Genomic DNA, 17,093 nt, shown 5'->3' with positions numbered 1-17,093 from the left:
GCTCCCTCAATTTTTATAATATGTTGTAAGACAACCCTACAGAAAATATATATCAAATTTAATTCCAGAGCACTTCTTCCACCAAGGAGGAGTGAATTCCCCATCCTGTTTGATATCAGCTCTCTGAACAGAGGCAACTGCACAAACACAACCCATCCGTCACCACCTGTCTACAAAAATAATAATTGCTTTCTGTCTTAAAACAAACAAAACGCATGTAAGTTTAGTATCTATTTCTCACCAGTATGGTTTGTCTAAATTACTTTATCTTTTACGAGTCGTGCAAGTTCCTTTGCACTGAGAGCAAGTTTGCGAATGTTCAGTAAATAGTGCAGTATTTCCATAAATAAACGATTGCCACTGCATTCTGGTCGGCTGGATGACAGTCTAAGATCCCAGCCAAAAGCCTGTTGAAGTGATGAAAGAACCTATTACCAGAGGATCAGCATCAGCTCGTGCTCTGGTTCTTTTTCTTTTCGATCAAGCCAAGCTTGCGTGCTCTGAATCTGGCCTAGACTGGGGTCTCCCCCCCACCCCGTACCTCCTGAAAGGTAGCATGAAGGGGAACTTTTCGGACTGCTCTACCTTCCTTTGTAACATATATTACACAGAGGATCTTAGACTAGTCACGTCTCTGCATTACAGCAGTGCTTACGATGTGCAAAGAACTGTGATCTTCTGCAAGGAAATGACATTAGCGCATGAAAAAAGCCAAGCAGAAAACACTTAGCAATGTGTTTTCATGTTTAAAACATTCCACTAATGTGGATTATGTCTTTCAACATGCCCTGCAGCCAGACAAAAATTGGGAATTCATCATAATCAGTGTATACTGCTGCTAGCCTGGTAGGAAAATCCTCAATGCCTGCATTTTATCATGGTCGACCTGGAGCCTCCAAGTTCTGTACGGTGAGGTATGCTCTTTGCTATCTGCTCCCGAGACGATTTATCTAACAGCAGCTACATGACTGGTGGCCTACTCAGGAAAAGAGCTGAGCAGTGCTTTTTGGAAGGATCTGAAGCCGCTTGTCATCCCAAAGAAGCTGGTCCCACTTCTTCCTCTGAAGAGGCTGGGGAAGGAACAGCACTTCGCGGGCTATTTACCTTCTGCTAGGGAACTGACAGCCCAGAACTTGGATCTCCAGTAGATGTGGGGTTCAGTGGCTAAACCTAAGTGTCCAGTGCATTTGAGATGCTCTAGGATATCCAAGCCACCTATCCACAGCTGGCAGATGTGACAGAACCTCATGGGAGACCTGAACCCCTGGGGAAAAGCCCCAGAAAACCAGAAGGGTACCTCCAGGCTTCAAAAATGACATCATACACCTAAATTTGGGTACCCAAATCCTGCTCTGCATTACGGGAAACAATGCCCTGTCATCGCAGCGGGGACATTTTGTGGGTGATGAAGAAAAGTGTTGTGATGACATTCAGCTTTACTGCCAATGCTGGGACACCTCCCAAATGGCAGAAAGACATCTGAAGGCAGGGCCCTGTAAGGTGTCCTCATTTGCCTTCTAACCAAGAAGCTCCCCAGCCTCCCCCTCCCTCGGCTCTGGCTCCCATGTAAATGAAATCCAGATGCAAGTCCCAGAGGGCAGCTGCAGCACCTCCCAAGATGCTCTGTACGGCTGACTGAAGATCCAGGACCCCGGGGATGAGCTGATGCTGGCAAAAAAAAACAAGGTCACGCTGTCTGCAGCTGGCACAGGTCAGTGTCAGGCCCGGGACAGAAACCTGATCGCTGTGCTGCCGCGCCTGGCTGCCACGCGGACTCAAGAGCCCCGTTGTATTGCTCATGCTGGCCAACAGCAAAAAAAAAAAAAAAGGGAAACTATTAACCAAAATGCTTTTAAAAGGTGAAGGGGATCTGGGCGCTGTCCCAGACACGCTGCATGCTCCCTACATCCACCTTTATGTGATGCTTCCATCTGGGGCCTACAACCTCTGGGCCACCTTTGGCATGTGCAGCGAGCAGCAATGCAAGAGAGACGATGCAGGTGCGGGTCTGTTTTGGCTAAGTGAAAAGGAAGAGCTACTTCACTGCTCCAGGCCGTACTTGTGGAGGTCAGTGTCTCCCACGGGAAGTCTCACAGCTTGACAAAATAGTGCCCTAGGCTGGTCCAACCTCCCAGCCCCACCACATCCAGGGAAACCCTTTTCCTGGAGGTAACGCAATTCAACCTTCAGATGAGTGCAGTGCCCAGTCCCCCCAGGAAGAAGCTGCCAATTGCTCCAGAAGTATGAATAGAGGCTTTCGCAAAGTGGATTACTGTCCATGAGGGAAATGAAACACATTTCTCTCCTCCCCACCTCCCTGCTATTGCATGCTGAATTGCAGCCAGCACAGGCAGTGCTTTAAGCTGCAGCTCTTACCTGCAAGGCTTCCAGAAACCTGAACGAGCCAAGCCTGCGGCCACGGGGAACCAGACAGAAAGTGGCATTGTGCAGCATTTCACGGTAATCATACCTAACAAGAACAGGGGAGAAAAGACAAAATTCAATTAGCGGCGAGTCCTAGAGTAACTGGGCATGAAAATGCAAACAGCTGTTGAGCCACGTCTGGATAAAATCATCTCTGACCAGGACGGCTCTCCACCATGTTAACCACCTCCCTGTGTGCACACGTGTGCGTGCACATGTGTGACCATCGTGCTCGCTCCTCTTTGGTTACCCCAAGGAGCAGCCACCATGGGAGACGGCTGGGACAGCAGCAATGAAACCGAGAACGAAGGGAATAATTCCACCTTTGCAAAAATCAGCCATGTCTGTGTAAGTAGGTGTGCATGAATTCTAACAATAAACTTACATTAAATGCCTTTATACCCAAAGCATCGTCACCGCACCCCTGTGAATCTGATTTCTACTCAGATTTAGTCCGAGTCACGCATAACCGTGTTCATTTCCGCGTAAGGGGTTTGTACAAAGCAAAAAATATTCAAACTCTGCCACACAAATCTTCCCTTATCAACCAGGCACTGACAAAGGGAAGGGGGCCACAATGACTCTCTAGGTGGTTATTGTCAAGTGTGGTGAGAGGAGAAGGAGGGATAAACTGCTTTGGCAGCCAAATTTTGGCAATTAACCACATAGCTGCAATGACCCCTGCTCCCCTGAATTACATCTTTAAGATACTTCTGTTTATTCCCCCGATTCCATCAATCACTACAAAACCATTTACCAAAAAAACCCCATCAGATCCTAACAGTTTCCAGCCAGTTATTAGCTAATTGTACTTCTGGCAAACCTGTACAACTGCAAATGGCATTGGCCTCGCTGGAACGCTCAGCCTGAGACAAAAGGCTCAGGATTAAACACCCCTCCTTTCTGAGGGGTTTCCTTAACTCTGGAGACAGATACTATTTTGACACTAACTTGTGACACCGACATTTCCTAACACTAAGGATCTAATTTAATCATAGCCTGCAGGCACTGCAAGTTTTTTGCATTTGTGTATATGGATATGGATATATATGTATGTATATGATTACACTTTTATATATAAAAAACTCCAGATCTATGTTTGTATTCTCACCCAGGCCAGACAGATGGGAGTAAGCCAATTTTCAATTATAAGCTCCGTCTTTAGGAAGAGACATCTTGCAAAGGCCCATTTGCTTAAACAAGCGTGTACAACTAATTTGCACAAGAAAAGGTCACTGTGAATGGATTAAGATTATCTCCACTGAGAGTAAAATAAAAGCCCTCGCTGCATTAATTAAAACTACAAAACAGACTTCAAAGTACATTTTTTAAAATCGTATCCCAACTTTGGTTAAAACACACATATATATATCCCATGTGAGTGGCAGTAATTTCCTTTTCTCGGTGTGGGACATTGATCGGCACCTAAAGTCTCAGCTCAACATTCAGCAGTGACACAGCACATGGGGGAAAACATTCAGAAACTGGAATGCAAAAAAAAAACACCCTTGCCATTTTTAAGCATTCATTTTCGCATAGTAGGTCTGAGACTCATTGCTTTTACTGTATATTGTATGACAGAAAATCTTAATAAATACCAAAAATAGCATACCCCGTAGGGCTAAAATACACCAGTCATAACTCCTGTATAACTCCTGTGACTGGCGTATTCTAATGATAGCTATCAATAGCTAGCTAAAAATGTAAAATCCTGTTAATACCCCGGAATGCAACAATATCCACAAAACGTCAATGGCAGAATCAGAGCACAAAGGAAAAGCAGAGGCCGAGGCCGGTGGAAGTGAGACTTCCATATGTCAGCGAGGTTTTATATCGGGCCCTCTTTCTTTCATATCTGATTTGCTGGTATGAATATAGATTTTCGAAAGAAAATAAAAGGATTTTGTAGACTATTTCCCAGCCGAAAACCAGTTAGGATCTTGCTCCTGTTTGTGCCTTTTAAAGCCGAACCTGTGATTTATTGCTTAGCTCTGGAATAGCATGGTTCATGGTCATCAAGCAATTTATCTACATCGTGCATACAGGGAGAGAGAGCCTCATCCTAACCTTGATGTATGGGCACAAAATTTCCACTCACTTCAGGGAGAACCCGCAAATGTAACACGAGCAGACCCAGAGTAAAGCAAAATCCATCAAGAGACGCTACAGTTCATGAATTGCACCGACATTCTTCTCAGGGACAAATTTCTCTGCAATTTCAACCTAAATCTTTTAAGGTGACTCAACACCATCTCTGAGCGCAGCGCGAAAGGACTGGTTTCCAGTTTAATTCCCCTCAGCTAACACCCCGGGATGAGGCACCTATTGCTTTGAAACCCTTAAATACAACACACCAATTTTACTACTACTAGTTTGTGGGCAGCACACAAAGCCTGGGGGTACACTGACGTAACTGAAAGAGAGAAGATAGTCCCAGGTGTTTAAATATGGGCTTGGAGAAGACATTAGCTACAAAAGCGTCACGCGGCGAAGGAGCCTACAGGCCGTGAGGTGGACGTGCAGCTTCAGGGCCACCCCAAGGCAGATCTAGAGGTGCTGGCACAAGAGGCCCACAGAAATAAAACCAGCAACAGCACTAAGTATAAAAGGAGGTGTATGGAATGGGGCCAACGGGTGTTACATGCGGGGGCCAACATGTGCTACGGGATGTCGTGAGGCACCAAGGGCCTGGGGCACTGCTGCCCTTCGCCAGGTGCTCAGCCTCTGCCATGGCCCCACAGCATCGCCCCACGTCCAAGGGGCAAAGCTTTGGCTGCCCGGGGAGCTGAGTGCTGCCTTGAAACCAAAAGAGCCCCTCGATTCCAGAGTCCTTCCAGGAGGAGCTACAAATGCAACACAGGGTTTGAGCTTTGTCGGGGAGGGAAAATACGATCAGCAGGGAAAAAATACTATATTTTTTCCACACAGTCGCCTCACAGCATCTCTGCACTTCCCTCAAATTTGATTTTAAGTGAAGCCAGTGAAATAATCCCTGTGGCTAAAGTTAGGCATCCAAGTTCAATCTCTGCTGGACTCGAAACTTCCCCTTCACCTGCAGGGGACAGAAATCAGGGCGGGCCCAGGCACCCACAACAACCGCTGCAGCAGGGAACTCTTCCCTTCAGCGCTGACCTGGTACCTGTGGTAAATGCCAGCATTGCTTCCATCATGGGCTTGACTTCCCCCTGATCTTCACCGACTGATCTCAGCGAGACCTCTGGGAGGCAAACCCAGATGTGAGGGAGGGTTTTCGGGGCCCACCTGCACCTGAGAAACAGGAGCAGCAGCCATCTGCCACAAACCAGCACACCCTCGTTTCTATCGCTTTATCCTGGTGCTTCCCTCAAGGTAGGTTAATCCCCTGGAGCATTTATTGCAGGAAAAGTTTTGAGAGGAGTCTGCTGCTTTGCTTGGAGGCTATTTATTTCCAAAAGCTCCTGGTTTCTTCGCTTGAAGACGGCATTGGAAGGGGGGCACGCGCTTACTGCTCTTGCTCCGGCACTCCTGCCTGCTGCACGTCCACACCGAGGTAATGTTTTGCTGCCAATTTTAGGGACAGCTCGGACTGGGCCTCAGCTGCATCATTCACACATGTCAAAATCCAAAATGCATATGCCTTTAAAGTGACAGTTGGGGTTTTAAAACTAAAATAGCTACTAAAATAGAACTAAAACACAATTAACCCAAAGCTCGCATCCCTCTGTAAGGATCAGCAGTATGTTTTATTAACTTTCAGGTTTCCTTCCACGATGATTAAGTGCACCGCGTTCTCGGCTAATACCTTTTTTAGGCAGCATAAACAAATAGCTCTATTTGTAATCAATTCTAATGTATTCACACTTTAATTGAAATATCCCCTCCCTGCTACCACCCATAGCTGGGAAAACACGGACGGCCCCATCTATCACACAGGTGTAAACACCAAAACGCTGCGCAGGCAATTACCAGGAGGAGAAACGTCGCTCAGCAAAGGGCTCTTACAATTTTAATTTCTTGACCCAACGCGTTGTTTCTCCTGCTTCCCCCCCACTTTTTTATTTTTCTGGGGTGCCGACCTCGTCCGTCAGCCCGTGGATCAGGCGGCTGCTTGGGATTCCTGGCTCCCCGTTATCCCAAGGCAGGCAGGCGGCGGAGGCTCCGCAGTGACTCAGCCGTGCCACGCATTCCTCCTCACAGCTCAAGCATTTCCCCATGTCACTACACTTCTATAAACGACCCTGGGAAACGTCTGCACTACCGATTTTAATATAAACTGTGCTGTTTATAAAAGCAACAGTCGGCATTGTCCAAAAAGAGGTCTGAAAAGATGGCAGGCTGGCACATACGTCCAGCTACTCAGATGTAATGATTATCACCATACTTCATCACAAAGCAGTGTACATATTTTCCTACATAATCCTCTCATCACTGATACGGGACATCATCACCAGCTCCAGTTCACAGATGGACAACCTGAGATACAGATGACTGCTGGGCAGACCCTGGGAATGCCACCACCAGCGTCCTCGCCTGCCTCCCTCCTCTCCGGTGACACAGCGCACGCCGAAAGCCGGCCGTACGGTGCCTCCGTCAGAATTCAGATGGAGAAGAACACAGGAGCAGAAACCGAACTGAATGCGATGGCCTCAACCCAGCAGTATATATTTTAACAGCGCCACACATAATCCATCTTTTGGAAGATGCTGGAGCTCATCTTGGCAGGGAGTATCAGCACATACCGCTGTAGATGTCAGATGGGACTAGAGCTGTTTTTTCCTTCACGAGCCAAAAATTGCTATGGCACTTTACCAAGTATGTCCAGGGCTCCCTCCCTGAGTCTGCAAGCCCACGGACACACGCTGCACCTTCCAAAAGTAGCTGGATCAGCTCAAGTGCTACAACAAAGACAGATATTAAACACCTATAACGCGAGGCTAAATGGCAGAGTGTTCCCTAGTTTTCCAGTATATTAAGTTTCAGCTATTAAGCAATCGGCCAGTTTTCTGTGGGTGATGCTTAATGCAGATGGCTGTGAACTATGGGCTGGAGAGGCTGAAAAGAAACCCACTCTGTCACACAGCGTGTCTCGTTGCTTGGTTTCCATTAAGGTATGCCGGCTTTTAAATAAACTGTCAAGTAAAACTTGGCATCGGAAACACCAAGTGAGTAACTGTCTTTGTAGAAAACCTGACAGCTCAGCTGTGTGTCAGATAGATAGCTGCCTAAGTCGCAGCTCGAAAGGCTAACGCATCCTGCTTGGAAGGGTGCCGTCCCCACAAACTGCTTGCTTTGGGATTTACGGCCACGCGATGCTTTCGGGTGATCTTAGTGCTGGTTAGCAGGCTACTGGCTGACAGTTCATTTCCCCCTCCATAAGCGCTGGTTCTGGAATTAGAAAGTTTGGAGGTGCAAAAACATAATTGGAAAACTTTTTTTTTCCCTGCTTAAAGGGCTAATTGATTTCACAGGTGTTTAATTATCATTTGCTGTGAGATAATACCTTGTAGTGCGATAAAAAATGGATTTAATTTTCGAGTGCTTGCAAAACCATTGCCAAAGCCAAGTTAGAGCTAAAGCTAGATAATTATTCTATAAATCAAACACACTGCCTCCTTTCTTTGAAATTTTTAATACTTGGCTATAATGATATCTGACGACCTTGAAACTAACATAAAAAGGATTTTCTTGCCAAGTGCTGACAGGCAGCCATTGGAGTATTTCTTTCAGCCTGGTTCATTACAGGAGATGCAGCCAGCCATGCTGCCCCGGCTGCAGGAGGGATGCTACGGTCTGAGTACGGTGGCAGCGTGCACGAACAGCGCTCTCGGCACACAGGTAACACATGGGTGCAATTACGAGAATGGGCTGGGACTGAAAATGCTGCAGAATTCATGAAAGTGCTGCAAAATGCTGCTAGGCCCAGCAACGGACACAACACTTCGCAAACGTTCAGCAGCTCACGTCAAGGTACAAATGTTTTCTCCTTTCTGTGCAAGGAACCGTGCCAGCACCTCCTTTTAGTTCAGAGGGCCGGATTAACAAAGAAGAACAGGCAAGTACAGTTTTTGGTTTAATGTGCTGACAAAGGAGCTTTGTTACAGTTAGGATGGACAGTAGCCACTGAAATCTAAATCATCTTTAAAGTCTTCAGTGGCATCGCAGTTGTATTCAGTTCACTTCCACGTTATGCACAGAAACATTAGGATCCGCAAGGCGTTGAAGTCAACGCACATTCTAACAAATACAAAACGCTTTAACGATTTTTCAGCATGAGACACTGTCTAAATATATACGCAGAAGGCACTGTATATTTATAAGACTCATGCAAAGCACGCACGAGGCTCAGACTGCCAAATGCTGGCCAACAGGCTCATATAGTGCGGTAGCCACGCAACCTAGGACGAGTAGGATTAAGCAGGAGCAAATATTTTCTCACCAGCATAACTCGATGTTTAAGGATAACTGCTTATTTAACAAATGTACCCAAATGAGTCTGGTGGGAGGTGTCCCTGCCCATGGCAGGGGGTTGGAACTGGGTGATCTTCAAGGTCCCTTCCAACCCAAACCATTCTGTCATTCAAAGCTGCTGGACAAGGTGAAGACCAACCTTTCCTTCAACAACAGATTACGCCAACACTTTGCATCACTATGGTGCCTCCACCTCGCTATTTTTCCAGAGATCACAGAGCACTTTTTGAATATTTTAATGTAAAGCACCTCGGCACATCGGTGGCAGAACAAAGCAGCATTTCCATCTCACTGATGGGGAAGCTGGCACGGGGCTGTGGCGCAGCAGGCCACGCACACCGTGGGGAGAGCTCCAACATCTCCTAAACCCTGAACCTTGGCTCCAGCTGCTGAGCCATCTTCCCCAGTATTTGCATCGAGAAACGCGGAATTAAGTTGAAAGTAATATCCAACTCCCGACAGTGTGCTTTGGCATTTTGACAGAGAGCCCATTTTTAAAATTGGGGATATTATATTCTCTCTTTCGCGGACTGAATTCGTTAGGCTTCAGCCTTCTCCTAGCAGTGAAGCAGCATCAAACACTTGGCCTAGATCGCCCCAGCTGGCCCAATATCTGACCTCAAATGCTCTAATAGTCCAGCTGCGAACATCTTTGAGGTAATTTCCCACTGCAAAACCAGTTTTCTTATTGATTTCTTTTCTAACTTAAAAAAAAAAAAAGGAAAGAAAGAAAGAAAAAAAGCCTACTACTGGGATTGTAGTTATTAAAGCATCAGTTTGGATTAAAGACCCAAACAAAGAAAAATCCATACTGCATTTTCTGAACAAAGGAACAAATCTTAGCTCATCTGCCTCCCAGCCTCATTTTGAGATTACAGGACATACCTGAGAGCCTCCAAGTGCAGAGAAAAGAAAGGCGCTTTGTGAGACCTCTCACCTGCCAACACCTGCAGGCTCTGAAGCCAATGATTCCCTGCTGTCTACCAAAAATAAAGGCTTCCAAATCTTTCTTAATTATTTTTAAATAGCTCTTTATTGAAAAGCTGAGGTAAAAAAATGCTAGAGGATCAGTTTTCTAGAGTTTCATCCTTCGGTATCTGGGGTTACTGAGTGTTTTAACTAGCCTATAAATGGCTGATCATACCAAAAAGGCCTGCACATGAAAATAAGGATAAAACCAGGGCTCTGCCCCGAGTTATGCCACAGTTCAGTAACTGGGCCCACCAGAGCCTCCCGGCATGAAGGGCGCCATCCTCTCCACTCAGCTCCTGCCGGATTTGGACAGGACCAGCGGGACAGCAGAGAAAGTGCAAAGCACTGAGGTCTGAATTAGAAGGGGCGACTGTTTCTATTCTTGCTTTGAATGTTTGGCTGAGCTCTTTACCGAACGTTTTAAACTACTCCTTATGAGGCTTATCATTTTCTATTCAGCTCCACAGATTTTCCCATTACGGCTATCGAGCTCCTAAGTGGCTTGTTGGCATCTTTAAAAGTTATAGTCCTCTAGCTGCAGCGTCTAAAAATGGAAAGCAGAGATGATGTGCAATACCAGCTCTAATTATGCGGGAGTTCATTTCTATGAATGACTAGATTTGTTTCCAAAAAAAAAAAAGAGGGACTTCATACAGGAACTGCTGGCACAGCCCCACGTCGTCTAGGCACGCTGACCCAAAATGTGACCATGCTTGGAGGCAAAATTAGTTCAGCAAATCCATGGAACAACTTTGAATGACAAAGAGAAGCGATTTATTTTTACTCGTAAGAAGTCAGCTGCAGCTTAGTCCCTATGAGCGGCAACACCACAACAGATCCAGATATGTCAATATTTAGGTTGTTTCTTAGTTCTCACGTTTGCCTTTATCTCAGGATCTCAAAGTATTTTATTTCTTTTTTTATAAATGAGGTAAACGCACCTTAAAAATAGGACAAGGACACCAACTAGGAACAAAAAGAAAACCCTAATTCTGTGTGCTTTGATTTTTTAGCTCTGAACTCTAGGGTGAAACCTCAGCACTGCTACAGTCCAGGGGGGTTTCCAGTGATGGACAGCGGGCTCTGATCTTCTGAACTTAATGAAGAGCAACTTCTTCAACAAACCAGCGCGGGGGCGTGAAATACAGAAGGGCAGGAAAGTCAGCAAATGTATTTCCTATTGCAGTTAACGCTGACTATTAAAATCATTTTATTTTTCTAATAGAGAAAGCAGGAGATAGCGGGAAGAAAAATATGAATGCGCTGATAGCTATTTTCCAGAGATGCCTCCCATTCCTGTCCTCGGTGTTGCTTACACAAAGCTAAATCAGGCCATCCTACGAACTGGGGCCGCGCTCCTCAGAGGAGCTGTGATGTGATCCGTCACTCAGCAGACCTGCTCCTCCTCTGTGCTCACTTATTGCTGCTGACTTAGTAAATCAAAAGGTAAGTTTCCTATTATTTGCTCTTCTCAGCAAAAAAGGCAGCTAGGAGAAGAGCAAAGTTCCTCTGCATCACCGAGTCCCCTTCGGAGCAGGACTCCTCCCTCCCTCCCGAGCCAGAGCAAAAGGCGAGCTGCATGCGACTCGGTGTGTGCTTGGAACTGCAGCTGGCTTTCCTTAGGCTGTTTTGACCTTTTGTTGGGCTGTTTATGCAGCCCCGGTGGTCTTCAGTTGACATTACATCGCATCTGGGGAGTTACATTCAGCCAACGTGGCTGGAGAGGGTGGCACGCACACCCCCCATGGTGGCACACGGGACTTCTGGGTCTCAGCTTGGGAATGCAAAACCGGCGTCTAAAACTCCCACAGGCACCTGCACGCACACCTCCACGTACGTACTTTTGCACTATTTACAGAGGCTTCCATCTGGAAACCAGCACGTGCATACCCTTCTCTCACCTCACCCTGCCTTGACACAAGATCCTTACCTATTACTTCTGCAAAACTACTTTTTTCAAAACTCAGGGCCCATTTTCAGGGCAAAGTTAGAGGAATAACCAAACCCCCAAACTGAAAATCTCACCTTGAAGGAGAGCTCTTCCTGAGCATGTCAAGTGAGTCTTTTGAAAATCAGTCTGCAGAAGCAGGTGCCAAACACTGTGTAAACCGGATGATGGCCCGATTCTGAGCGCTGCTTTCCATTTCAACTGTAGCGTCCCAGGAAAAGCACATACCTGCTTGACTGCTCACATCTGCATCTCTAGCGCCTCAGTGCCGTGTCAGGCATCTGAGCTATGTCCAGATCCAGATCCAGATCCAGATTCTCACCCTATTGATGCCCGTGCCCAGCGCTCAGCACTGCAGCCATCATCTGCTTGGTTTTTTTAGCATTCTTGGCCCGCTGGGCAGTGTGTGCCTGAATGTGCTACGTCTGTTTGTGAGCTAATACATTATTTACACAAACTATTCAGGCATAGCTGCAAGGATATGAAACATTTATCAACAAAAGGACCAGTTTGTCATTTTAAACTAATTACGCTTTTTTAAAGAAAGCAAGAAATTCAGCTGTCCTGGAATTATTTATTAGATTGAGCAGACATGAAAGCTCTCTCTTTCGAAGGGAGGAGTCTCCACCCCAAAAAAAAGCTTTCAGCAAAGCATTGGATACGGCCAGACATCTCCTCCAGCCCTGCTGGGTTGCATGTGGGGCAAGCCTGCACTGCCCGGCTGAGAGCCCTTCGCTATCTATATGCCCCCTGCGCTGTGCTGCCTCTTTATGCCTCCTCCAGCACATCAGTCGCGAGGACAAATGGAAACGGAAAGGCATCGGCATGCAAGTGCACAAGTCCGAGAGAGACATGTGCTCTGGCGTGTTTTGCAGCTCGCCAAGGAAAACACGATAGCCCAGACAAAAGGGTTTAGGACAGGATGCCAGCAGTGATCAGATTAGTCAAAGGAACAACATCTCTTCGGCCAAGTGCTAACAGCTAACAGATGGAGGGGAAGACTTGCCCTGGTGCTGCTGACTGTAGCAGAGGCTGTGCGATGACACGGCGCAACGTGCAACTGCTTTTTTATACAGGTGTGTTAATTCTGATACGAATTTAAAAGTCTGTAATATAAGCCAATTTCCTGTTTTGTGGTTTTTTTTGAACCTTCCAGTGATAAGCATGGAGCAGGTACATAGATATCCATACGGGAGGCTTTTATATAGGGTAACGTCAGCTTCCTACCTCTTGTAAGCAGTAGCTGCAGCACCCTGCGCTGGCTGGTGAACAGGCTGCCAACTCCCTGCTGAGCCTGGGCGCTGCGTGCCATGCCCCCAGGGGGGTACAAACGAGCCCACGAGCTCTCTCTGCAAACTTCCTGGCAGATGTTATCCCCCAGCTCCCTCTTGCAGACTCCAGATGGTTTTTGGTACAGGCAGCTTCCTCCGGCAGCGCCTCATGTACCGCGTTGGGCTCGTCAGCAATTCCTGCCGACATCGGAGGCTGAAGAGATGCCGACCCGGAGCAGGAGCTTTTGAGCATCCTCATGCAGCACAGACATCTTTTAGACACAGTTTAAGGGACTATAAAACAGTAAACCATAATCCTCTCTAGTGCCCGGTGTCTGAAACAGGACTTTTCACTTTAGAAAGCAGCAATTCTGAAAAGGATTACGGGGTCGCCGCGGACAAGCAGCTCGAGGCAGTAACACAGGAGTGACTGAAGCCTTACATGCATCAAGCACCGAGTACAAACAAGGAAGAAATTTTCCCTGTGTACTCAGAGTCGGTGAGACAGACACCAGAAAACATTCAATGCTAATATCCCTGCATTTTAAAGGATGCTGAATAATTGAAGACAGAGAACAGGAACAGAAAATTTATTTAAGGGACTGCAGTAAATGCCTTACAGCGAGAGACTTAAAGGCCTCTGCTCGTTCAGCGTATCTGAGAGAAGAGTAAGAAGCAGCTTGATTACAGCACCAAGTGTCTCTACAGGGAGAGAACGAAGGGGAGCTGAGGGTTCTTCAACCCGCCGAGAAAGGGCACAACACCAATCAAAAGGTGGAAGTTAACCACGAAACAAATATCAATAGAAATCTGTCTCAGCGTCCCAGCACTGAAGGCATTTCAAGCATTGAAGCAAGCTGCCAGGAGACACGGTGCCTTCCCCATGAGGAGAGCTCCTCAGATGAGGAGGGAGTGCTTTCCTGGAGGACACACCGCATCTCTACCCAATCTGCTGGGTTCTGCACAGAGGTAAACTGGGTGACCCAGAACGGGCTGCGAAGTGAGGAGATCAGACGAAGTAATCTCGTGGTCCATCTGGCCTTCCGTTTTCTCTAAAAGCTTCTAATATCTCTTGCCTTCTGACTGCCCAAGCACACAACTGCTACCTCCAATATTTTAGCACGCAAGCTTCATCAAATTAGATTATTGCTGAAATGCGTGGGGACATTAAAAGGGACAGCAGCTTCTGATAAGCAGCTCCTACACAGCACTGCTTTGATAGCTCTACTACAAATTAGTAGACCAAATTCATTAACAAAAAACCTTCAGGATTTTTGCTCCTTCAGACGAATGCATTCAACTTACTCAAGAACAATTCCTCTGGTGAACGGGACAGTCTAAAAAGTATCTATTACTGTACAGAGAGCTGTGTTATGTGTCTTAGCTCTCTGTCGGCACCATTCCTATAAAACTCCTCACAGGAGTCTTCCACAAGGACGATCAGAGCACCGAATGTAAAGGCTCACACTTTGACAATCCTTTTGGTAAAATTAATTGCGGCACCCATACGTTTGCAGGGAAGGAGGAGAAAAAAAGCAAACAACAGTCGATGGCTAGGTGGAAGTTTTAAAGTGCTCTTTTTTAATGGATTACTGAAACCTTCCGGAGCTCATCTGCAGATACTGGAAACAAGAATGGATAAAAGTGGAAGCCCGGGGATTAGCAAAGTCATTACGACAATCACATTCTCCTTATGCGGAATATTTTGCTTTCTCCTGCCTGCATCTTTCAAAGGTTTATGATCTCTGTCTAGTAACGCAGCCAGCTTTTCCACTGAAACGTACCAAGTCCTCTGTAATTTACTTGGGAACATTGGCGTTTATTATCCTTTGCAGCGAGCGGGTTCTGTTTAGAACTATTTTCTCATCGCACATTAATGCCCTGGCACGGGAGATTTGTAGGAGAAGAGAAAGGACGAGAAAGAAAAACAAAGGCAGACCCCAGCCCGGGTTCAGCCGCCTGGCGCTGGCGGGGAGGGAGGCCTGCGCTCCGCACTCAGGCGTCTCAGGGCCATTTTCTCCTGCTGTGCCCTGCTCTCGCTGGGCTGAGGGACCCCGGCTGTGACAGAAAGCCGGCTGGGGAGCGGGTGGGCGGCTTGTACCAGGCCCAGGCCGTGGTTCAGCCCGGCACCCCTTGTGTTTCAGCCCGGCACCCCTCACAGTTCAGCCCGGCACCCCTTGTGTTTCAGCCCGGCCCCCATCACAGTTCAGCCCGGCACCCCTTGTGTTTCAGCCCGGCACCCCTCACAGTTCAGCCCGGCACCCCTTGCCCCCCTCTCCCTGCCGTCATGGCGTGGTTCCGCAGCGGCCTTCTCCGCCGCATGTCCACGGGCAGCCGAAGTGCTGCCTCAGCGGATTCCCCGAGGAAGTGATGAGAGAGCTCGGAATTTGGGAAAAAATTAAGCCTTTAAAGTGACACATGACCTTACTGTCTGTCCCAGCGCTGCCACAGACTGTCAAAAGCCTCAGCAAACACTGCTTGAATGAGAGATCTGACAAAAGCCCCACAGAGGAGCTGTGGCAGATAAGCGATGACGTTAACCCTTTCTTCCGTGAATTTTATCACAGATAGTATTTTTGGGTCTCTCTTCAACCCCCAGACTCCCAACAAACACACAAGCTCATCCTGCCCCAGGAGACCAGCATTCCGAACCACTGCACACGCAGACGAATGCTGCAGGGAAATGTCTGTGCGCATCCTCTGCGGCTGTTTGCATTTATCAAATTTGTATTTAGGAGGAGCATTTCCTCCGCCTGGGGCCTCGATGCCCCTCCACGCCTGCCCATGGGCGCAGGGCAGGGCAGCCCGGGCTGGAGGAGGATGTGCCGGTGCCGTGCTGCTTCCCCGGCTGTACAAAGCAGGTCCCGCTGAAAGCTGGCACCTGCCTCATCCAATTTAACTTCCCGGCAGCGCAGAGCCCTGTAATCCCCTCTGGGGATAAGGAGGTAAGCGCCGAGGTCAGGACGGAGCGGGCTCAGGGGGCGGCCAGACGCTGCGTGGGAACAGGAGCCGCTGGGAGCCGCCCGCGAAGGCCAAGCCGGGCCTTTGGGTAAGCGGGATTGCAGGGCCAAGCACCAAGCGGGGACCTCGCCTCGGGCTGGCTGGCGTCCAGCAGTGGCCAGGTCCCTCCGGGTCCCCAAAGGACAGGACGGCAGCAGGCAGGCTCTTAACTCCACGCTGCTGAGCCACGCCGGGAGCTGCATCTAAGCCAGCGAGGTACGGTTTTTGCACCTCCCCGTTTGTTTGCAATAGCCCCGCTAAAATCCGCCTTCAGTCCCTGAAAGCACACAGCTGCTTGCAGCAGCGCCGGCCCGAGGACACGCGGCGCAGGTCCTGCAAGCGCCCGAAATCGAGCCGGCTGCGTGGCGTGGAAGATCTGGCTGTAGTTTTCACACACAGGCAGCAGCGAGGCTGCCACTTTGTTCCGGCTGCTGCTTCGAAAAACACGCCAAGGTCAAACAAAGAACGCTACTCGGAGCCTCTTCCCAGCAGCATCGGGGTTTGGGTGCCGAACAGAGGTTACACCAGCAGGAAAAACGCTGCTGCCTCTGACGTCTGTATCGTGACCCCTAACAGCCAGCGCAAGGCGAGCTTTGTGCTTAGCCCGGGGATTGTTTGCAAAATGATCAATGACGCACGCAGATGGGCTCTTGCTTGCCTTGCTGCACACTGCAAATACTGCTTTGAACAATGAGATTTCGCTGAATGGTTCTGAACACGCCCAAACTGGAATCCCCAAGATAAAACTGCAAATGGGAAGCGACACGATCCCCAGATATTTTCCAAGAGGGACCGAGCGATCAGCCTGCTGATTTGGGCTTAGCTGGTGGGGATGTCTTAGCAGGGGTGAAAAATGGATGCCGGGAACATCACCTACCCACTGCTGCTGCTCTGAAGATCAGCCTGGCTTGCAGCGAGCTGTTGCACCCCTGTAAGCCGAAAATCCATTCCCACTCAGCTTCTGGAGCAATCCTGGTTCTTACAGCTGAAATTCTCTCCATTTCCAAACAAGATCTAATCAGAGCTTGTTT

The 17,093-nt window shown here is 48.1% G+C and overlaps 1 protein-coding gene and 1 long non-coding RNA gene across 2 annotated transcripts in view; one reads left to right on the top strand and one right to left on the bottom strand.

Moving 5' to 3' along the window:
- EXT1 (exostosin glycosyltransferase 1) overlaps window positions 1-17,093 on the bottom strand; it is a 172,417-nt gene that overhangs the window by 25,681 nt on the left and 129,643 nt on the right. The window contains exon 2 of the mRNA XM_083823819.1: window positions 2,377-2,470. Within this exon, the coding sequence (XP_083679945.1) occupies window positions 2,377-2,470 (94 nt within the window). The remainder of the gene's footprint in view (window positions 1-2,376; window positions 2,471-17,093) is intronic.
- Window positions 1-17,093, top strand: part of LOC310894109 — a 397,944-nt gene that overhangs the window by 271,508 nt on the left and 109,343 nt on the right. The window lies entirely within an intron of this gene.

The sequence above is a fragment of the Anser anser genome (assembly GCF_964211835.1).
Source record: "Anser anser genome assembly, chromosome: 2".
Taxonomy (NCBI): Eukaryota; Metazoa; Chordata; class Aves; order Anseriformes; family Anatidae; genus Anser; species Anser anser.
This window is presented reverse-complemented; position numbering and strand designations above follow the sequence as displayed.